This window comes from Monopterus albus, unplaced genomic scaffold, assembly GCF_001952655.1.
Source record: "Monopterus albus unplaced genomic scaffold, M_albus_1.0 scaffold103.1, whole genome shotgun sequence".
Lineage (NCBI taxonomy): Eukaryota > Metazoa > Chordata > Actinopteri > Synbranchiformes > Synbranchidae > Monopterus > Monopterus albus.
In genome coordinates, this window is record NW_018127983.1 from 2,359,934 (window position 1) to 2,375,359 (window position 15,426).

General features: G+C 41.8%; 3 protein-coding genes across 14 annotated transcripts in view; 1 reads left to right on the plus strand and 2 right to left on the minus strand.

Annotated features, from left to right (window-relative positions):
• nme7 (NME/NM23 family member 7) overlaps positions 1-4,765 on the minus strand; it is a 32,371-nt gene extending 27,606 nt beyond the window's left edge. Inside the window, exon 1 of one of the 2 annotated variants that reach the window (XM_020610009.1) lies at positions 4,717-4,765. In XM_020610009.1, the coding sequence (XP_020465665.1) occupies positions 4,717-4,731 (15 nt within the window). In that variant the 5' untranslated portion in view covers positions 4,732-4,765. Of the gene's footprint in view, positions 1-2,863; positions 3,184-4,716 lie in introns of those variants that run through there. The other variant, XM_020610012.1, reaches the window with a different exon arrangement.
• On the plus strand, positions 4,531-9,718 carry LOC109965734 (homocysteine S-methyltransferase 1). Of its 8 annotated transcripts, none has more exons than XM_020610017.1 (11): positions 4,915-5,110; positions 5,362-5,794; positions 5,916-5,961; positions 6,930-7,007; positions 7,120-7,187; positions 7,264-7,433; positions 7,526-7,629; positions 7,812-7,973; positions 8,046-8,251; positions 8,727-8,806; positions 8,889-9,718. In XM_020610017.1, exons 4-11 carry the CDS (start codon positions 6,933-6,935, stop codon positions 8,984-8,986), a joined length of 963 nt encoding a protein of 320 aa, XP_020465673.1. In that variant the 5' UTR covers positions 4,915-5,110; positions 5,362-5,794; positions 5,916-5,961; positions 6,930-6,932; the 3' UTR covers positions 8,987-9,718. The 8 variants fall into 8 exon arrangements, with proteins under 8 accessions (XP_020465677.1, XP_020465673.1, XP_020465674.1 ...); XM_020610018.1 differs by having other exon boundaries at positions 5,420-5,794; XM_020610016.1 differs by lacking the exon at positions 4,915-5,110 and having other exon boundaries at positions 5,132-5,794.
• A 13-nt stretch (positions 9,719-9,731) lies between these two features.
• LOC109965736 (basic immunoglobulin-like variable motif-containing protein) overlaps positions 9,732-15,426 on the minus strand; it is a 7,797-nt gene continuing 2,102 nt past the window's right edge. For 3 of the 4 annotated variants that reach the window (XM_020610025.1, XM_020610023.1, XM_020610024.1), the window contains 7 exons: positions 13,897-13,992; positions 13,047-13,151; positions 12,865-12,959; positions 12,654-12,786; positions 11,786-11,869; positions 11,612-11,708; positions 9,732-11,063 (listed from right to left, as the gene is read on the minus strand). In XM_020610025.1, coding sequence (XP_020465681.1) covers positions 10,761-11,063; positions 11,612-11,708; positions 11,786-11,869; positions 12,654-12,786; positions 12,865-12,959; positions 13,047-13,151; positions 13,897-13,992 — 913 coding nt within the window. In that variant the 3' untranslated portion in view covers positions 9,732-10,760. The remainder of the gene's footprint in view (positions 11,064-11,611; positions 11,709-11,785; positions 11,870-12,653; positions 12,787-12,864; positions 12,960-13,046; positions 13,152-13,896; positions 13,993-15,426) is intronic. The other variant, XR_002275685.1, reaches the window with a different exon arrangement.

Sequence of the window (15,426 nt, forward strand, 5' to 3'; positions counted from 1 at the left end):
CTGGTGGCACCCACAAATGAATAACATCACAAAGTACTTTGTTGCAACATGTGAAATATGTAACCAGTTCAACTCTAGAGCCGCGCTGAAGGCGGGCCTAGGAGGTTTTCCAGTTCTAGACGCCCCGTGGAAGGAAGTGGTCATTGATTTCACTGATATGGGTGCAGATAAAAGAGTTGAAGGAAAAAGGTTTTTACTGGTATGTGTGGATCCGTTTTCTAAATTGGTTGAGGCCTCTCCCACAAAATCAGAAACTGGTAAAGAGGTAATTAAATGGCTCACGAGGGAATTAATCCCTCGGTTTGGTATACCAGAAATAATCAGATCTGATAATGGTACATACTTCTCAAATGAAAATTTACGCACGGTTGAGCAAATGTTTGGGATCAAGCACAAGTTTGGAGCCGTTAGTTCACCAACTGATGACGTCATGCGCTTTGATCTTTTTTGATGTCCGCCATTTCCTTGTGGGTTTTTTTTATTGTAACTTTATTAAGATGTCAATGTTTTTTTTTTTATTGTAACTTTATTAAGATGTCAATGTTACGCTGTCTAAATATAATCAGATAATTCTCACACTTAAAGTGAATGTGAAAATAATAATGTTAGCTGACGGCATCATTAAGCTCAGTTCAAACAAGCTAGCTTACAGTAGGTAACGTTAGCCAGATAGCTAGCTCGAGCTGTAAAATTTGTGTGGTGCCACATATGATGTTGAATAGTGTAGAAAGAAATTCTTGATAAAATGATAGTGTTATGTTATGTATTTGCAAAACTGTTCAAATAATTGTTTAATCTGTTTGACCTTTGTAAAGACTTGACCTGTGGACATGAAATGCTGTGTGAGTAGGTGCAGAGAGACTCAGAACAACAGGAAGTTGTGCAGATACTGACTGAGATGACTGAAACTGTCTTCAAGAAAAGTTGTATAAGGTCTTATTGTTTTGGCTTCAGATTATCAACATTTATCAACATTATATGAAATGTGTGGCCTTCTATGATTGACATTATAATCTGCATTAGCAAATATATCTACACCAGGGTTGTAATGCTGTTGAGCTTGTATGCAGTATATCTGGACTTATATACACAAATGGTGATATGCGTCTCATTTTAAGATAAAGGCAGACAGTAATTCAGATTTATCAGTCCTCTACATTGAACTGAGCTCAGTACAGTTCTCACATTACCCTTGTCAGCTTACTGCTTGTGTTGCTCTGTGCCGTCTCAATAATAATCATGCTGCACTTCTGCAGCCTGAAGCTCACCTTATTGCCTGTATTATTTACTGACTGTTAATGTCAAAAGCTTTTTCTTTTTGAGTCAGTGACTGGGAGTGGATCTGCACAACTGCTGCAGGAGGGGAGCTACAGAGCCAGAGTGCACAAAGGAGACAAGACTGCTCAATAAAGGGCACTGAATGTCTCACTACTGGTTTTTATCACTTCAGCTCTATGATCGGGGACCATATGTTGTATATGTAGCTTCTCAGAGCAGGACAGCTTCTCTAAACTCCCTGGATGGGTGACATGAAGACGCACCTAAACGGGATATTACTGAATCAAAAAAAGAACAAGTGTGGGAATAAAACAGATCCAGACTGCAGTTAAAGACATAATACCCTATGTAGCCTCTACAAGAAAACCGAACTTTGTATTCTCTACATAACGCTGCAAATGGTCAGACTGAAATTAAAGTTTCCTTATCTAAGATAAGTGAGCAATTTGTGTACAGTGAATAATTTGACTGGCATTCACATCCTGCTCTCTGCATTTGTGCAAAGATGCAGTAAATGTTTGCAACTGAAAGTAGCTTTGCCAAAGACTGCTCAAGAGGGGGTCTTTAAAGCTGTGATCTTTTGTGCTCGTGTGTACACATACAGTACATCTACAGTCCTGTTACACTACCATGTCTGTCTAGGAGAAAACCTCTCCCCAGGCAATGGTGGTCTCTATGGTTACAGGAAGGGTAGAAATGAGAGGAGGTGGAAGGACGTTGTTCTGAGGCTGTGAGACAGAAAGAAGAGGGGAGGTGGGAGATGGATTCATACGTTCATGGCTGCCTCCTCCTCATGCGCACGGCCTGCGATGTGTTCTGTGAACCCCTTGTCTGTCGAACCCTCTCTTGTCTCAGGTGGCACTTATAGTCAAACATTAGCCTCACTGGATTTTGCGACCTGAACTAATCTAGTGTTCGTACACATACAGTATATACAGATACATGTGCTCAGAGAACTCACTGCTGTGATGAGTATTCCTGGCAGACATATCACTATCTGGCAGATTCCTGTGTCACCATAGTAACCCGTGATCTGGTCAGGAATAGCTGTTCATAGACTTTGGTGGTGCATGCTCAACATCAGAACAGCACATGGATCTGCTCTCCCCAGAAAACAGTGGCAAATACGATGCAGACATAAAACAGTGTACAGTGCAGCAGTGGCTAGCTAGTTATGCAAGCACTCCTGACAGTAATGGTTTCTTGCAAAGCATGTGTGTTCCCTTGACGCAGACAGATGCAGAGTTCAAATCACATTATAACCGGTTGTCAGCACACTGCAGCTGATTTCAAAATGTCCCAGTGTCTGTCACAGCCTGAGTAGAAGACCCCATGTGAAAAACACTACACTGGTGACCAGCTGCTCTTCTGGGACAGCTGCATTGGTCCCAAGGCCCTCCTTACTGCCAAAGCACACATACTCAGCTGGAAACACAGGAATGTCTGTATATTTTTCTCCACAACATGTATGCAACATACTGACTTCTCTACATATTTGCATTGTTTTGAATGCTTAAATACATGCATGTGTGTGAGAGCAAAGTGTACATTTGCGTGTGTCAGACTCCTCAACCAAGACACCCACCTTTCTCTCACCTTCTCGCCAGTCTAGTGAGGAGTGATGACTCAAGCTTGAATTAGTCCTTATTGTCTATCTTTCTCGCATTGACCTGGCAGAACAGAAGCACTTCTCCCCGCTGAAGGACATTTTTCAGAACATGAACAAATGCTGGTATATCTCTTGACTGTGAGAATGTGACAATTCTGGGACCAAGAAGCTGAGATTACTATTGGTCAGGCTGAGGGGTATTCAAGTAAATCATGGGTAGAACAAGACTGGTTTATCACCCTGTCAAATGGAAGCAGTAAATGTAAATTAGGGTCACACTCAGTAACAAGAAATCACTTTGTTCTGAGAAAAGACAATGTTTTTGGCCTTCATCAGTGTCACAATCTCACAGCACAGCTGCTTCCTTAAACACACAGGTGAAACCTGTTAAGTTAATTAGCCTGCACCAGGTTGAGTGATCCCTCATGAAGCAAGCTGGTCTTCTTAAGACACGGGTAAATGTGGCAATATGTTCTATCCGATGTATACCTGAACTCAAATATATTTTTATATTGACTTGTATTAAAGTTGATTGCATCTTGTACATTTATGACATTGGTGCCTTTTAATACAGCTAAATTAGACAGCCTATTATTGAGCTTTTCATAGGATAGAACAGTTTGTCACTTTTACCTGTGTCCTACTACCTGTCCAGGGTGTAACCCGCCTCTCGCCCAATGTTGGCTGGGATTGGCTTCAGCCCCCTGTGGCCCTCATTAATATAAGCGGAGTAGATAGTGGCTGGATGGAGTTGACTCCTAAGAACTCAGCTTACTTCATTAATGGTTACTCAACCAGATGCAGGCTAATTAATTCAAGAGGTTTCACCTGTATGCAGTGTTGTACTGTGAGATTGTGGCACTGATGAAGGCCAGATGGCCAAAAACATTGTCCTTTTATAGAATAAAGTAATTTTTTGATTGAGTATAATTGTAATTTACATTTATTGGATAATGCTACAGGACACCGCGCCAGTTTTCCCTGACCATGGTGGATTTTGTATAAAAAGGGAACAACTGGCCTAGGGTATCAGACCTCAGTGGGGCCTAATAACTCCAGCCTTTGTGTCAACTATATTCTCCAAATATATGGAGTTTCATTTAGTTTGGTGTTAAGTGATTTGTGTTTACCACACAGCAAACCTGGGGCAGCTCTTTTGCACCACAGGCTCTGCTAGAAGTAACATGCTATGGATCAAGGTACATGGTTGGCTGGGGGTGGTGGTTGTTTGAGCTTAGTTACAATCAGGAACAAGGTTAATGTTGGCATTAATTGTAATGTTCAAAAATAGGGAACCAGGACGTTTCTAAGTAGATTGTCAGTGACAGATGTGTAACAGCACTGATCTTGGTGTCACTGCTGGCTGGGTGAGGTCAGATATCAAAGTCAAGACATTCAGCTATAAGGGCGGGACATGGGCATTGCTAGACTTGAAGCTTTACTGGGGCACAGTCCAAATATAACTTCAGCAACTCCAAATTAATATCCTATCCTACACATCCTATACACAAAGTAAAGCTAAGTATTTCCCCAAGCTTAAAAGCATCTTGTCCACCAAATCAAAGCAGTTAAGTTGGTTCCCTTTTTGTGAAATAAAGTGTAGCGCCTATTGTTCATTTTGGCAAACCTGTCAATAACTTGACTCTCACTCATTTTACAAAATTCTTCCTGCTCAACTGATAAGACAGCAAGATGGTGAAGCCTGTCTTGGCCCATTGTGCACCTCAGCCAAGTGTGGAGTCGTCTCAGTGCGCTGAATGACCGTTCACAGCTACACACACCTGTAAGTCCGTTAGCTACAGCTCATTTGTCAACAACATTTGTCTTACCTCCCTCAAACTCATCTCTCCTTTCTGCTTCCCTCTCTTTGCCTCGAAACAACAAGAATGTTCTGTTATCCATCTACAGGAGGAATTAGTCATTGTTCAGATAGTATAGCTAGCACCATGGAAACTTTATACTTTCACAGCGTTTTCATACATCATCTTGCGCGACGTACGCTGATTGGCATTTGAAACGTGCGCGCGGTCGGTATACACGGGCACGCCGCGCGGAAACATAGTTTCCACGCGCAGCTGCAGCATCGTTTTCGTTTTTATTGTGTTTCTTTTACGTGCGTCAGTTGGTTTACTGGGGCCCAGCTGATTTACACTGGGCCACGTGCCCCAGTACAAGGGGTCTAGCGACGCCGATGGGGCAGGGATTGGATATTTTGGGTGCTGGGTAAGTTTAGAGCTAAGGGCAAAGTTAAAGCTGTGGTCATTTTAGGGCAGGACACACAGGAATGCTTCTATTTTTTTCTCCACAACATGTATGGAACATACTGACTTCTCTACATATTTGCATTGTTTTGAATGTTTAAATACATGCATGTGTGAGAGCATAGTGTAGAATATGTCTTTTCAAAAATATCAAATCAAAATGTGTGAAGAGTCATCACATGACACAGCAGTGTTTATATCAACCCAATACAGGCACGACCACACGCTCAGTTTTTACCAGGTGATCTTTTTAGGCTGGCCATTCTTACAGGAGGAGAGTGTTACAACGATGCCACTGCTCCGGGTTGAATTCCCATTCTATGAAACTACATAACTCCATTCTATGAGTGCATTGGTGAACAGATCTTGAACAAAGAGCCCTGTTGGCTCCTGGCTGCGAGACACTGGGACTGCTTTCCAAACTGCTTTCCGGATTTTTAGACATGAACAGGACCAAGACTGGTAGCAGCAGGCTCGGCAAGGAAATCAATCTTATCATGCAATTTGAAGCGAACGCTGCTTAAATCTACTCAGATTTCCTGCTGCAGAAGTCGAACCAGGGACACTGATCATCAGTGAGGAGTAGACAAGCAGAGAGAAGCTGGATCATGTTGATGTGAATCTCCAGTAGCTGCAGAGCATTCCGGTAGGATTTCCTGTATTCGTTTTTCCTTTGTGAAGTCCCAGACTTCTTCTCGAATCCAGATAGTGGAAAGAATTTCAGTCACACACCAAATATCAAAGTGCACTATTCCCTTTTATTGCAGATATATCTGGAGATCATACAGCCAGCAGCAGAGCAGATGATCTAAGGTGCAGTTACCAAAACTGTGTGTTATATTCTATTCCTCCCCCTCCCCTTACACATCTTGGAATTTTTCATTACTTTCCCAAAGATACCCCCCTTGGATCAGAGCTGTACCAAGCACAACTCCCTAATCCCAAAGTACATTCTGTAATTAAGTGAGCACACATACTGCTAATGATTGAGTGAACACATACACTTCAACTAAGTGACGGTTTCATTCCTTATAAGTACATTTATATAGAACAGTGCTGATATTTCAGTCTAAGTGAAGGTTATATTCCTTATAAGTACATAGAAAACGGTGCTGGTGCTTCAGTTACGATGTCTCAAACTACTTAATATTCCACACCTTTCCGTCTTCCCTTATCGTTTTGTTCCGCGTTGTGTCGATCTCGTGTGAAGCCTGTTCTTTGCCACGTTAGGGCAGTAGGTACCGTTTGTCTTCTTTAAATGGTGAGTCTACATTTTCACTGAGGAAAGTCAGACTCATTCGTGAGCTGGGCTTTGTTATGGTGCAACCCTACATATCGCCTGGCTTTGACTTTTGGCAAACAATCATCGATCACTATACTGTACACGCCTATAAATGTAGACACTGTGTCGTGCGCCATCTAGTGGTGGTCTGGTGCTATGCGCCATCCCATCTAGTGGTGGTCTGGTGCTAGGTGGTCTGGTGCTATGCGCCATCTAGTGGTGGTCTGGTGCTATGCGCCATCTAGTGGTGGTCTGGTGCTATGCTATGCTACACTCCAAAATTTCGAGCAGCTGTAAACGCAACCGTTGAACCTTCATTTACCCGGAAGAACAACAGCTCGTAACAAGAAGTATCCTATATCACTACGTTTCCTTCTCTGTATGCGATTAAGATTTCTAAATCGCCACGTCTTTACAATTGTATCCCCTAGACCTAATGTGTTTGGTGTGAACAAGAGTGTAACTTCTGTGTTTCTCCATGGGTTCTCGTCTGCGACAGTACATGTATGATAATGGCCCACTGATCTTGGATGGTGGACTAGCAACTCAGTTGGAAGCGCAAGGGTGTCATATACAGGTAGAACACGCCCACATTTTAAACAACTGTCCTAAATGATCAATCCAACATAGCTGACAATTAATGCTTTTTTTCTTTCAACTTACTGATTGTCTATGTCTCACACATCTAGGGAGATCCACTGTGGAATGCCAGGCTTTTGCATACTAATCCACAGGCCATAAGAGATGCTCATTACAGGTATATTCATGCCAAATCTAGGTGTGAAGGAATGATAAATAATGGTAGAAACCAATTATTTAAAATCTGACCACAGGTTCCTCCTCAGTGGTGCAGATGTTATATCCACAGCCACATACCAGGCAAGTATTACAGGATTCATCAATCACCTGGACTTGAGTTCTGAAGGTGCCAGAGAGCTGCTGATGTCTGGAGTCCGTCTGGCCAAAGAGACAGTAGAGAGATTTGTCTCTGACAGTCCAGCAGGTAAAAAGCTCTAGAACTCTGTAGTCTTTGAGATCTTCTTAAGATGAGCTTGTGTTATTGTAATTATGATGCTGTTTTGTTTATCTCTCAAGAGCAGAGATATTCCTTAGTGGCAGGCTCTGTTGGACCGTATGGGGCCTTTCTGCACGACGGCTCAGAGTACACTGGGGCGTATGCAAAGGAGATGACTACTGAAGTGAGTGGCTGTCAGTATGTTCATACTGGTCACGTCAGTGTCATTATTCATACTGTGCGAAGGTGGTGCTGTATTATGAAAACTACTGTCACTCATCAGACTCTTAGGCTCTCTGTTAACATGTTTGATTTTGATTGTCAGGGTCTCAGACGTCGTCTTTCTTTTTTATTTTTATTTTCAAGACGCTTAAAGTTTGGCATCGGCCGCAGATCGACTGCTTAGCAGCAGCAGGAGTGGATCTCATAGCTTTTGAGACAATCCCAAGTATCAAAGAGGCAGAGGCTCTGTTGGAGCTGCTCAAAGAATTCCCAAACTCCAAAGCCTGGCTCTCCTTTTCTTGCAAGGTAACACTCGGTCCCAAACAGTACAATTGGTGTTGATCCATTTTTACCCATATTTTGTACAAAAACACTCAGGATGGTAGGTGTATATCAGATGGCAACCCGTTCACTGATGCAGTCCAGATAGCCAACAGATCCAGGCAGCTGGTCGCTGTAGGAGTCAACTGCTGTTCTCCAGCTATAGTGGAACCGCTGTTGGACTCTGCCAGACACCTGCTGGGCCCAGACATGAGCTGGGTGGTCTACCCCAACAGTGGAGAGGAGTGGGACAATGAGCAGGGGTGAGTCTGTAGTCTGTAAATTTTTAATAACAAAGTCAGAGCTACTGTGTTTTTAATCAACAGATGTGACATCCAACTTAAGAATAGCCATGTCTTGTTTATACACGTTAATATATTTTTTGGAAATGTCTATGGTATTGTGTAACCACAGTACACAATGTAAGGGCTAAAAGCAAAGCTTCTACTGACGTATGAATCACTGAATTGCACACACGATCAGGCATGATTTCATAAAATTACAGACATGGACTGAAATGAACAAAAATGTTGAACAATGACCTGAAGAAGAAATGCTACCAAAAAAAGATGCAGAAATGTTCCTTCTTTGCTTTTAGACCTGAGACACTTGGGGGAGTTAAAGTGAATAAATGAGCCCCATTGCCAATGTTAAACTTAATAGTTAAAGGTTCAAAAATGATACAGTAATGGTGAGTAGGAGGCAGTACTGCTCATGGTTTCTTTTTTTTGTCCAAAGGTGGCTCCCATCAAGACAAACATCAGCACCAGTGCCTGAACTGAGTCACACCTGGGTGAAGCAAGGCGCTGCTCTGATAGGTAAGGGCAACCGGTTTGTCTTCATTTGACTTTTGTCCTGTTTTTCAGCGTGTTCTCTCAGAAGCATTACTTTGTCCTGTAGGGGGCTGCTGCCGTGTTTCTCCCACACACATAGCAGAGCTGAAACAACAGTTAAAAGGAAGCTGCACATCTCCAGCCACTCCACTGAGACCAGTCTGAAACTGTACCAGTGAATGTTATGAAGAAAGATGTCTGCTCTGGGATTTCATACAAATCTTAATTTATTGTCAAATAAATAAACTACTACATCAAAATCACTTGAGTACATGGTGACGTCTGAGTCGGGTCAAAGACCGACGGTGTGCCATAAAGGTGTGAACAGTAGTGTAAGAACAGTTTGTGTCTGTATGAAAACATCAAGTAAATCATGCACCCTTCACTTTCTGGGGTTCATATTGCTCTTTTTTTTTGGAGACAGAGGGAGTCCATAGTCACTTGTGTCCAGCTCCCGTCTTTTAAACACTGGGATCATCTACATGATGGTCTTTTACTTTAGGTTTCACAAAGCACAATAAAATGTCATCTGCTTTCACAACACTGGCACTGGACAGCATTTCCACTGAACTCATCACTGTACATAAAGTCCACTCACTGTACCTGTACAATGAAGTGTGGAGGTTACACGATTTACAGCTAATGTGTCGGTGTCACGTGTCTCCTAGGTAGCACTAGCTGAGTATAATGTACACTCCTACAGTATCACCGCAGCGTCTGTGTGTGTGAGACTTGTAATAGGATGAAATGAAAACGGTCCCGTAGCGTAGCATGTAGGAACACGTAATGTCCCACTTTGTGTTTAAATACAAGCGTGGTCAAAATAAGAGAAACACCTTACAATGCAATGGCACTTTGAAGCCCACGTAGCAACTGTTTTTAAAGCTGTAAGAAATGTTGATTGATGGCACTTTGAAGCCCACGTAGCAACTCTGTTTTTAAAACTGTAAGAAATGTTGATTCGACTCTGTAGATGTTTGTTTTGATCAGATCAACACTGCTGCTCCTCTTTGTCACTGAAGTTTTCATGTGCTTGCATTTACAGTATCATGATTTTTAAGGCTTTCCCTTTTCCACATAACAAACTGTAGTGTTTGAAACTGATACTCAAGCAGTCTAAGCATGCCCTCTGTGGGCCGGCCTCTCAGATCGCTAATAAACCCATGCTGCCAAACAATAGTCCGTTTAATATGGCTCATGTGTAGCTGCCTGCAGATTTGTGATTTATAGGAGTTGCTGGTACTGTACATCAGTTGCAGTCTAGACGTTGCTTAGTGATGGTGGCAAAAAATGTTTCAAACGTCCTGAGGACAAAGAGGAACAGGAGGTTGACCATGGTCGACACTTACGTATCTTAAACACAATATTGATTAAAAGCACTACACACTACAATACAACCAAAAAACTGTTGCATTGAATCCAAATCTAACAGTCTGTGAACTCATTAATCCACCAGTATTGGAGGAGAGGTCTGGTGTCATTCTGTATTGTTCTTATCAATAATAAGTCATTCTTTTCTGTATAGCTGAAACCTGAAACAGTCATTCTTATTCTTTTGCTGGCATTGCTCACTAATTGTATATTATTCTGCCACTGAAAAAAGTGTCCCAGTGAATGCACTTTTTTACTTCTGGTTGATTAACATTTGCTAAAAGCAGTGCCTTTCTGTTATAAGACAGTATTTAGCCTTTGATAAAAATGAAACCATGCATTTGTGACCTGTTTTTAAATATTGAAATTATAGGTAGGGGACCAATGAGCTGGGGGCTAAGTGCACTACAGAGTTTGGATAGGTGTTGAGAGACGGACTAACACATTGTTGGGTTTAGTGTTTTCACTGCATTTGTTGACAATAAAACGAGTCACACCAGACTTACCCTTTGAAAACGTAACTCAGTGCTACTGCCCTGTATGTAGTCCTCCTCCTGTGTGAACCTTCTCAGTCTGTGATGTCCTCTTCGAGGTCGCTGTCAGGGGAGCTCCTCTGCCTGTACTCCGTCATGTTGGACAGGCGTTTCCAGCAGGTGTCTTTCTGACTTCCCATACTGTGTGAGCGTCCCAGGTGGGCCAGGTGCTTGCTCGATGTTCTCTCCTCTGTTTCCTCTGTGACACTTCCCTGGGCTCGCTCTGTGCCGGACTGGTGGAAGTCGTGGCGCAGGTTCTCCAAATTCAGAGCCCAGGGTCCGAGTTTATGCCAGTTCACCCTCTGGAAGGCCATGATGCAGTGCAGGTTGCCCCCCACCTGACAGCCAGGAACAGTCCTTTAGCTATGTGCTCCCAGTCAAAAGTATGGACACACATTTCCCGTTCAATTCAATGGGAAAGTGTGTCCAAATTTCAGAGAGCAATGTTTGAATAATCATTGGCTGTCAGCAACTTCCTATCGTCTCATTAGAGCTAAAAACATTGTTAGACTGCTCTCACCCTAGTCGCTGTTTGTTTAAACTGTTGCCCTCGTGCAGGCACTACAAATGACTCCAGACTGAGGGACAGCTTCTTTCCCAGGGCCATCTGTGTACTGAACTCTAACATGCACTGATAATGAGTCAATGCTGCTATGCTGTTACACTTCACACTTTAACTGTTGTAATGTGAAACTTTAGTTTTTTTTTTTATTCTCTTTTATTACTGTTATTCAGTGTCCTGTGTGGTTTTAGTGTTTTTGATGTTTCCATGTTCCTTCTTCATGCACCAAATGGTGTTTTACTTCTAATTTCATTGTTCGTAGAGCATACAATGACAATAAAGGAATTCAATTCAGTAAAGAACAAAAACAAAGACATGGGGAACCTTTTTGGTTTTGCGTTGCTGAATCCCTCTCTCAGTGTGACGGATATCCAGGTATGCCGGATTTTGTGTGTTGAGGTCAGTAACGATGTCCAACCATCTGAAAAGAGAGGCTTCATAATAAAGAGCTCAACAACAGGACATGGTGAAAGCTGGCTGAGCAGTGACAGAACTTACTTTTTACAGTGGATAGCTGGGTGTTTCCTGCTGGGCTCCCCAATTAAGATCCAGTACTCCATCTCACCTGTGGGTAGCGGGCCCCTTTGCACAAACAGGAACAACACTCATTAGTTTATAAACTCTTTTGGGCTGAAACAACTAGCTGAGAAATCTGCAGCTGTTTTGCTGACTGAACAATCCTTTTAGCCAGTTTCAAATACTGAACAAATGGTTCTTTCTTCCAAACTTCTATTGTACCGTTTACTCCACTACGCTTATTTTCTAACTTCAGTTAAGAGTCACTTTTCAGAACCAGATCAATACAAAGATTACAGTATAATCATAATACTTGATTGATGTCCGGTGGAAAATTCACAAGCTACCCAGCAGTAATTCAAATTAAATGCATATAAGCTAGTTAAAACTTGCTCTCCCTTCACCAGCTGCAATATTAAATGTGATGTACACAATAATGCATCAGTAACTATAAACCAATAATATGATATTCATTAATATTAAATGGGCACTGTTACTTGATGCTCATACTTTTGTACTTTTACTGAAGTAACATTTCGAATGCAGGACTTTTACTTTTATATGGTCATAATGCTACTTTTACTTAAATAACAGATCTGAGTACTTCTTCCACTGCTGTCCATAGAAACATTACATTTCCCTACCAGCATTACTGGAACTGGATTTCCGAAACCTGGACCATAATTATCTACCAATACAAGTAAGGGGGCGTGTGATGGGGTGCGGTTGTCTCGATTTTGCTTGGAGAGTGGACCCACTGTCAGGCTTTAAAAACCCCTGGACTAAATGGCTAATCAATTCATTAAAAGAACAATCACCAGACAAATCAAACTGAAGTGAGGCGACCTACCTATAAGCCCTTGCTGCTTTGAGTGGCGTGGCTTCAAATCCCACTGGGCAGAAGTAGTGGTTCTGACAGTGGTAAATGTAGGCCATAGCTTCATCCTTCAGCCCTTGTGTCAGTTTCATCAGTGCTCCTTCAGCTAAAAACAGATTGGTTATCACTTTGTGTGACCTCTTTATGAGAACACACAGTTGGCTGTGACAGCAGTGGGACTCACCTGTTTCTCCAGCTGTCTTGTGTTTTCCATGTGGTTTGTATAGAATGTAGGAGCAACCCCGCACTCGGAAATAGTCATTGATTTGTCTGAACCACCTGTAATAAAAATGCACTGATTACTGACCTGCATACATTCCCCAAAGTGGAGTGATTCTTTAAAGACCAAATAAGCCGTTTATATACCGCATTAGAGTAGCATTGCCAGTGAAAGGACCAAACTTGATTTCCTCAAAAGGCGGCTGAAACCCCAGAATATGCAGAGCCTCTTCCTGAGAGATGGGTGGAAGACTAGCAGCGCAAAAAAATACACACTTGTTAAGAAATGATCACACCTTTAGTGCAGTAAAAATACAGAAATCATCTCCAGAGGTAACAGTTACAAAGACCATTAAAGGAATGGTTTGGCGTATTTCAAGTTGGTGCTAAAACAGTACTGATGTGTCCCTGTGTACATGAGAAGAGGTCCAAGATGTTGTCACTTCTCCTACTCTCCACATAGACCCTGAAAGTTTCCACCTCTATGCTGCAAAAGATGAGGGACCAAATACACAACATTCTTGTTCTGTGCAAAAACTCACTCCCAAGTTCAATCTGAGGCTCAAATGCAGCTTCAGCTGTTTCACTATGCTAATTTGAGTCAGTATCTTTCAAAGTTAGTCTATTTAACACAAATTTCTCTTTTTTATTTATAACAGGACAAGTGCAAATAAATACATAGTGTTATTTACCAATCAGTTCCTCTATTTTTTGTTTAGTCTTAAATGTTTTTGTCTTTGTACAGCCTCAATGCCTTCTCTGTCTTTTTAGATGATTATAAATGGGCTATTTATTACTACCAATTCAAGATATAGTTATTAAGCTCATAGCCTTTGAATTGTTTTTGTGATTGACAGTCTTTTTCTCTCTTACTGTTGATCGGGGCAGCAAGCTGCTGCATACGACTACCCTTACAGTGATGAAGATGAATTGATTTGAGTGGTCATCTTAGTGTTGCGTGAGCTTTAGTTTTACATCATTAGTACATGCCGCTCACCTCCCCGCACCCAGAGTGCTGTACAAGAAGTTCCAGCAGGACACCAAAGAAGAGATTCCACATGAAGTCTTGTACTGTGGCCGACTGATGCAGTACCTAGCAAAGAACATCCAACAAAACAATGCATTATATCACAAAAAAGAGAATGTTGTGAGTGTGTGTGTGAGAGAAGGCGCAGACAGAATCAGTCTGGCTGTGCCATCATGCACCTACACTTAATTAGTAGGTATTGGGCAAATCATATAGACATCAGTGATGGCATTTCTCACCACTGTCAGAAGTTTTACAAACAAGTGAGTCGATTAATGGAAAAAATAAGCCCTAAAGAAAATAATCAGTAGTTACACTTGGATACCAAATAGTTCAGCAGAGCTCCACCTCAACAGTCAAGTCCTGCTTTTACATCAGTGCATGAGTGATAGGCTGCTAATGTAATAATATGACATAGGATATGTTCTTCTGCAATGAGTAGCCTACTTCTACTTTTAATATTTTAAGTACATCTTCGTGATAATGCTCAATTTTAATTACCATTTCCAGTGTAAGACTTTTACTTGTAATAGAGTCGGCTACATTTACAGTGTGATAGTAGTACTTTTACTTAAGTAAAGGATGTGAATATTTCCTCTGCTACTGGTACTAACATGCAGACTAACATATTGTAGTTATATAACATGCTATAGTTACATGATTTTTTCTTTAATCGTATTTATAACTTTAGGGTCAATCCAGCTCAAACAACTGTCACAGTCACTTGCAATGAAAAGATGCTTTGGTTTTCATTCCTTTGGGGGTCACTGTCGCTGATAATAATAGGAATTGCTGTAATACTGTGAAGCCGCGATGGTTATCATACCGTGAAACTCTCATACGGTTGCAACCCCACTGAGATATCCAAAGTAATCCCACACTGCTGATTTTAATGTCTCTTTTTGGTGGATGGAATTAGGTGATTTCAGCCTCCTCCTCTCTGCCATTTGTCCACTGCACATGTGGCGCCCGTCGTGGAGTCTGACAGGCAGATGGGGAAGAAAAGGTGCACGCCCAGTGCACTGTAAATATGGATGGTATGATAACAGTCACTTTTGGGATACTGCTGCAACCCTGTGTAGCTGGACATCTTATTGTAAACAGTGACTGGTTTCAACCTCACCAGTCATTCCTTCACCAAGTCAGAAACAGTAAAAACTGAGCGTTTACACCTGGCGCTTATAGAAAACACAGCAGACATGATAGTATTACAGCACAGAATGAAATAACAATCAAAATGATATGAAAATCAAACACCTCTGAATGATGCAGTTCCATCAGTAGCGCTAACTATTAATGTCTTTCATAAGACTGGTTTATAATCTATTCCCTCACTCAGATCTGGATATAATAAGGCATCACATAAAAAACAAACTAACAATAGGTTATTCAAACAGTCACCCCCTCCAGTGCAACCCCTTTTCTTGCTATGCCTCAGGCTGCCCAAAGAACCTTGTCTTTTGTGATAGTTTCAAGCTACTCTACCCAGTTTCTTTTCAG

Bases quoted from the DNA above. Each gene is read 5' to 3' on its own strand.
- LOC109965734 (XM_020610013.1), top strand. From the start codon at position 6,909: ATGGGTTCTCGTCTGCGACAGTACATGTATGATAATGGCCCACTGATC. The intron at 7,008-7,119 runs GTAGAACACGCC...TCACACATCTAG, and splicing joins CGCAAGGGTGTCATATACAG to GGAGATCCACTGTGGAATGC. The intron at 8,807-8,888 runs GTAAGGGCAACC...TTTGTCCTGTAG, and splicing joins GCAAGGCGCTGCTCTGATAG to GGGGCTGCTGCCGTGTTTCT.